At 32.7% G+C, this 6,684-nt stretch overlaps 1 protein-coding gene across 1 annotated transcript; it reads right to left on the reverse strand.

Annotated features, from left to right (window-relative positions):
• Positions 1–2,522: 2,522 nt before the first annotated feature.
• LOC123914455 (pentatricopeptide repeat-containing protein At2g30100, chloroplastic) lies at positions 2,523–6,204 on the reverse strand. Its single transcript, XM_045965616.1, has 2 exons — positions 4,954–6,204; positions 2,523–3,520 (listed from the first exon to the last, which is right to left on the reverse strand). Exons 1-2 carry the CDS (start codon positions 5,692–5,694, stop codon positions 2,744–2,746), a joined length of 1,518 nt encoding a protein of 505 aa, XP_045821572.1. The 5' UTR covers positions 5,695–6,204; the 3' UTR covers positions 2,523–2,743.
• Positions 6,205–6,684: the final 480 nt, after the last annotated feature.

The following is a 6,684-nucleotide window of genomic DNA, read 5'->3' on the forward strand; positions in this document are numbered from 1 at the left end:
TATATGGGTTTTGGCAGGAGTAATATTCAATACTATAGTACATCATCAGATTTATCACGTGATGATTGCAAGTGCACTAGTAGTGGAGATGATGAAGTAATATTCAAGTGAAACAGGATAATTTATTGGTTTTGAGGAGACTTTTAATTTATTTATTTCATCACATCATTGTTGTGTTGTGCTCATGTTTGCTAGCTTCAATGAAATTGGAATGGATTTCTCATGTAAAATTAGAGACAAATGTGGTTTCACATAATTGGAAATGAGAGATAAAAATGAATGAGTTGATTTATTTGTAGGAGAGTTTGGTCTAAAGGAGGGAAGATGATAAATTTTAAAATTGTTTGGATTTGGTTTCACAAAAAGGAGGGCCATGTTTTTTTTTTTTTTTAAGGCAGGACCACGTTAAAGTGGATGTATTTTCGTATTTGATTTGGTGCGCATATGACGTTGGATTAAGATTAAACGATCAAAATTTTAAGTTGTATAGTTTTTATTTTAAAAAAGTTAAATTTATATTAAAGCAAGAAAACTTAATTTGCTGGAAAAGGTCTGTAGAGGGTTGTGTAAAACTTAATTGCGATGGTGCACATAAGAGCTCAAATAGTAATTCGGGGGTGGCGGTTTACTTCGAGATATCAATGACACACTTGTTTGAATAGCTATGTTGGTATATAATATTGGTTTTTGTGACGCGCTCCATGTTGAAATGTGGGGACCTGGATTGCATGCATTCAAATGACCATGTAGTCATGCATTGCTAGCCTTTAGACTAAACTTTTGGTGGTCAAGATTTCAAAATGAATGACTCATATTAACCTACAGTCAAATAGTGACTGCAGGGAATCCATTTCCGAAATGTGGAGGATGCATATCGAGATGGACATGGCTTGGAGAAAGGGGATCACCCATCTCCATGTTAAGAGTAACTCTAAGGTTCTGATTGACATTGTTCATGAAAACATGTCTACTTAGTTACATTACATGATAAAATAGATTATTTTAAGGAAAAAAATATAGATTTTTTCTTAAAAAAAATCTCAAACAAACGGACCCATTATTTAAAGTTATTGACAAATAGTATATTGTCCATGAATTATATGGAGAAACTTCAACACATTTAAATAATCTTTTCTACTTAAATCAAACTTTTAAAATTAAGTTTAAAGTTTTTTTACTTTTGCCAAATAAATTTAAAGTGAGCGAAAGATGCTCCATTTTATAAGGTTAAAAAAAATGCTTTCAAGTGTCCCAATCAAAGTAAAAAATATTTACATTTGTCTTTTTCTAAAATTATTAAAGGAACTCAAATTTCGAACCTCTTAAATCTAAAACTTATCTTTTTGCTACTAAACTAATTTCTTAAAATTAATTAATTTTTGTCAAAACAAATTTGAAGCCTATATAAAGACGAGAAAAATTCTCTTTTCCCCCCTATTTTGCGAACTTTTTCTAGTGTAAAATATTATTTTAAATGACAAAAAAGTTGGGAAAATATGTTCCGAACTTTTTTCGCATGGACAAAATTCAAATTTCAAAAGGATAAAAGAAATATGTGTGTGTGTGGGGGCGGGGTAAGAGAATTTTTCTATGGACGATAAGTATGAGTTGGGTCAAGCCTAAACACTCAGTCTGCAATCAAAATTGAGGCTTGCTAAGGCTTTATAGATTCTCTTTCAGCCCCCACATTTCTTTTATACCCCTCAAAAATTTTATTTTACCTTTGAAAAAAAATTCGAAACTTCTAGTGCAAATTCAGGAAAAATTCGGAAAACAGAAACCGAAGTTTTTTTCTAGACAAAAAAAATTCAGTAAATAGAAACCGAGATTTTTATTGAAGGACAAAAAAGGAAAAAGAAGCATGAGGACCGAAAAAGAAGTTATCCTATTTTTTTTTTGACGCAAAGTTATCCTATTTTTAGGGTCAAGCCTAAACACTCAGCCCGCTAGGCTGCTACTTTCTATCCAATCCTCATCATAAAAGTTAATTTTAAAAAAAGGATATTATGAAGCAATTTGATTGAATATCTGTATAAAAAAAAATTAAAATGTCAATTTTTGCAAATAAAATATTTTTAAAATTATATATTTAAATGAATTTAATGTATATGCTCTGTCAATATAAACTAATTTTACACTGATATTCAATTGAAATCAAACATTCTACCATGTCATATAATTAAAGTGGAATGTAGTAGGGTAATTTGGTGGATGCTAGTAGGGTGCATATCCTCGAGAACACCCTATGAGGAACTCTGCATTGCTCTGAGTTCCTCCATTCTCACCAGCAAACATCTTCAAGTAATGTAAATCCTATCGAAAGATATTTTCTAGTGGTGTAAAATCTTATCAAAAAATATCTTTCGACGGTATACTTTTTCTGTGTGAGCAATGCAAAGGAAGAAGAACAATCACCATAGTCCACAGATAGGAAATTCACTAGCACACAAAGCCCAGTAGGACAAAAACAAAGCTGTAACATCATGTTCATCAAGTTGAAGCAAGAGTATACTATAACATAATCACATCATAATCTATCCAATAATATTATTACATGAGAGTGCAGTGTAGAAGATCCGAATTATTTATTATACATACTCATTATAACATTGCTCTACCACTAGAACTATAATTTATCCATTTGACATTAAAACTATACAAATTTATACAAGTAAACAATACACAGCTATGCCTCCAAAACCATAGGTTTAAAAATTGGCAACATTTTTTCAACTACAATTTCTTAAACCATTTTCACAACCCAAAGCTTATATTTTCTATTATACAAATACACAAGACATGGTCCTATCAAATTTGCTTCAGAAAGGGACTTACAAAGCTTCATATAAGTATCTAAATTTCCATGATGTTGAATCTTTTTCCTTAAACCTTGCAAAACAGCAACTCTATCCAAATATTCAGGAGAGAATCCTAACTCAAGCATTTTCATCACAGTTTCTGCCGCTTCATTAAAATGACCACCTTTAATATAACCTCGTAACAACCACGACAAACTTTTCTTCTTCTGCGGTGAGCTCGCAACTTCCATCCGCATCATCAGCCTTGCCGTTGCCGCAGACTCTTTTTGAGAAGCACAAATGGCTAATACAATGTCGTAAAGACCTCCGTCGGCTTCTTTACCAACAAGCTTCATTTCCCATAATTGTTTCTCGGCCTCGATTCCACGGCCAGCGCAAATGTACATAGCAAGGAGCCTCTCATGAATAACTCCGTGAAGCGATGAAGGGGTGCTGTCTTGAATCACCCATTTGGATAACAGTGCTCCGTCGGCTAGAAGTTCTGATTGGTAGTTCTCTGCCAGATCAACATCTTCTCGGTCGAATTCGGTTATCAACCCGGCCCTTGCATAAGTTTTAAGCTTTCGTAGAGCTTTGGCGAACTCGTTGAGTTCCTTAACCACAGCAGTCATTGCAACAAGGTAACTGTAGATCTCTGGTTTCAGGCCAGCTTCTCTAAATTGAATTACCAATCTAACAGCGCCTCGGTAATCACCTTCAGTCTGGAAAAGAAAATCATATATATATGTAACTACACCACACTTCCAATATGTAACTGATGATCGGAAAACTATGATATACACTTAGTTATCTTAATTTAGGATCTATTTTGATTGGCTTATTTGAGCTTATCTACTAACAAGCACTTCTGAAACTAGGATAGCTTATGAAAAGAGCTTATAAGAAAACAGTTTGACTTTATTTTATCTTTTGTTATAGAAGTAGCTTATAGATAAACACTTACTAGTACATGATAAGTGCTTATGCTATAAAAGTTTAGTTAAGAAGCTTATCCAAACAGTGCCTTATTCCACAAATTGGCTAAATACAACTGATAATCAGAATAAGTTTCCTATTTGTATCTGCCCCAAGAAAATACAATGGCATAAAGTGCATATGGGACATCATAGGGCAAAGAAGCTTAAAGCAAGCTAACTATGTGAGTCACATAGTGCACTTATCTAGAAGGGCTTAGGAGAGGTACCTTTATCTAGAATCTCTAATGTGAAAAGTTGCTTCTAGGTAAGCTAATTTTGTGTTTGGATGATACTTGCTCATAAGTCATAAGTTCTTCTGGGAGTTATTCTAGAACTAAATAATTAAATAATCCAAACACCATTTCTAAACTCCAAAAGAGCTTATTCTTATAGAGAAGCACTTGAGGCTTATACCAAAACATAATTTTAAAATAAAACTAGGACATTTTAATAGTATCTTTACATTTAACTACTGTTCTCATTTTAGTAAAAATATAGATATTTGATTATTTTGCCTTCAAACCTTGACTTGAGTATAAGTAAAGAAAAGTAGCTTTTGCTTTAGGTAATAGAAGTTTGAAATAAGTTTTCCATCAAACTCGCTTTTAAAGTAAATACAACCAAATCAATTTTATAAAATCAAGTTTATTCAAAATCAGGTCTGTCATACGCCGCTGACGACACACTAACTGAAAATGAACAAGCAAACCAAAAGCCAGCAATTCAAAGACACATATGACAATAATAAAAAAGCTCGAATTCAATGTTTGAATGGGGATAAGCAGGGTCATCGAAGGCAACACGCCAATACCAATGCAAAACAAGCAATTCAAAAACACCACAGCTAAAATTAACAAAATATCTATGTCCGTGTTTGGTTCCATGGTTGGAGGGTTCCAACTCAAGTTTACAATGAATTGATAAGAAACAGTTTTCTCATAAATCATCCAAACATAAACGATATTAAATTAAACTCACTTTTAACCAAAACCAATTCTGTTCAAATCAATTTTTGTCAACACAGAACCAAACGTACTCTAAGTCAAAGGGAACCAAATGATCAACAACCAACACAAACATGTTCTTCAACACAAGACACAATCATTCAAATTTTCAAACAAAAGCTAATTCACCAATCAAATAAAGAAAACCTAGATATCAAGTATGAAAATTCTTACCATCATCTTCCAAGCAAGATACCCCGTCGGACCTCCTTTATGCCCGTCAGGATCATCGTCATTACAAGAAATCCCCCGCCGCAAAACCTCTTCCACAAACAAACCAGCACCTTCCTTCTCTCCCATATCCCAATACAAAGAAATAACCTTCTCAATCATACTAAAACCAGGTCTCAAACCAACACAATCCATATCAACAAGAAGGTCAACAACATCACCAACACCATGTTGTTCTTGAATCAACTTCTTCACCCAACCACACATAATAGCAACCATCAACTCCATAGTTTCCTTATCAACTCTATTCTCTTTTCTTAACCAATCAAAAACCTCCAAAGCACACCATGAATCTCTTCCATCTTGAGAAAAATAAACCAACACAAGTTGAAGTTCTCTAGCTGAGAGACGATCATTCATCTCTTCAAGAACATCAGAAGGTTCCCTTGTCATTCTCTCAAGCTCTTCAATTGCTTCTAAGAATCCATCACCCATTTCTTCTTCCTCTTCATCATCACTAGTTACAAACTGGTCAAGCTCCACAGATTTTGCACTCTTAATTGAAATTGGTTTTGTAGATACAAATAATGGGTTTTGGAATTTGAATGACCCATCATTGAATTTGAGTGAAAAATCACACTTTGATGAAGGGAAAACCAAAGGGTATCTTTGTTTTGGTGAAATTTGAGATGAAAATACAAAACTCAATTTCAATGTTGGAGTAAACCCTTGTGCATAAGCCATTTTTTCTTCTCTCTCTCTCTCTTTCTCACTCTCTCTCACTACTTCAATTCAGTGTCATCATCAAGTGTTGAGGAAAAAGATTGAATTTTTGCATCTGGGTTCAGTGAATTAAAGTGAAAAATGAAATTAATAAACAGCAGAAGCTACAAGAAAATGAAGAAAGCTAGAAAAAAGGGTTTTTGCTGAATTTTCTCATCATCCAAACAAGGTAGAGCTTAAATTTAATCCATCCAAGTGTAATAAGAAAGAAAGTGACTTTGAGGAAATAGATAAAATTGGAAGGAAATAATTGTTGCCATGAAAATTAAAGATAAAAAAAGGATGGCAAAGAGTCTGTTTCGCAACTGGTATGAAAACAGACAGAGAGAGAGAGAGAGACAAGACAACGAAAGTTGCAAATTGCAAAGGTTGGTTTTTTTATTTTTTTGACAAAATTATTGTGAAGGATTTGAGTAAGAGATGTATTTGAGGGAGAATACGTGTACCAACCATGACAACATATACTAGCTCACAAGTAACACCATTTACTCTACTTAAATAAGATTAATGCAAATATTAGTTCAACATAGAGTTCGTTTGTTACAGATTAAAAAAATAGTGATTTTAATGTAAAATAATTTAGAGATTTTTTAGAAAAATTGAATTTACTTTGTGTTTGTTTATTATAGTAAAAATCATTTTTTTTTAAATAAAATAATTTTTAGTTTGTTTGGATAGAACTTATAAAAATAATTTTTTTAAGGAAAATGCTAAACTTAAGAAAAAATGGTAATTTGGTATTGGAGTTTGTGCAGTCAACTCCTCAAAACTTTAAAAAGTGTTATTTTCTATTCAAAATTTTCTTTTTTTATTTCCTTAACCAGTGCCCCGGGGGCACCGGTTAGCATGACCATTTTTTTAATTATAAATAACTTTCTTCTTTTAACATTTCTTTTCTCTCTCCTCTAATTTTTTTTTATTATTTTATAAGCTACTAGCTTCTCATTTTTA

This window comes from Trifolium pratense, linkage group LG3 (genome assembly GCF_020283565.1).
Source record: "Trifolium pratense cultivar HEN17-A07 linkage group LG3, ARS_RC_1.1, whole genome shotgun sequence".
Taxonomy (NCBI): domain Eukaryota; kingdom Viridiplantae; phylum Streptophyta; class Magnoliopsida; order Fabales; family Fabaceae; genus Trifolium; species Trifolium pratense.

Coding starts and splice junctions, on each gene's coding strand:
- LOC123914455 (XM_045965616.1), bottom strand. CDS start 5,694: ATGGCTTATGCACAAGGGTTTACTCCAACATTGAAATTGAGTTTTGTA. Junction 3,521..4,953: donor ATCTTGCTTGGAAGATGATG/GTAAGAATTTTC, acceptor TTTCTTTTCCAG/ACTGAAGGTGATTACCGAGG.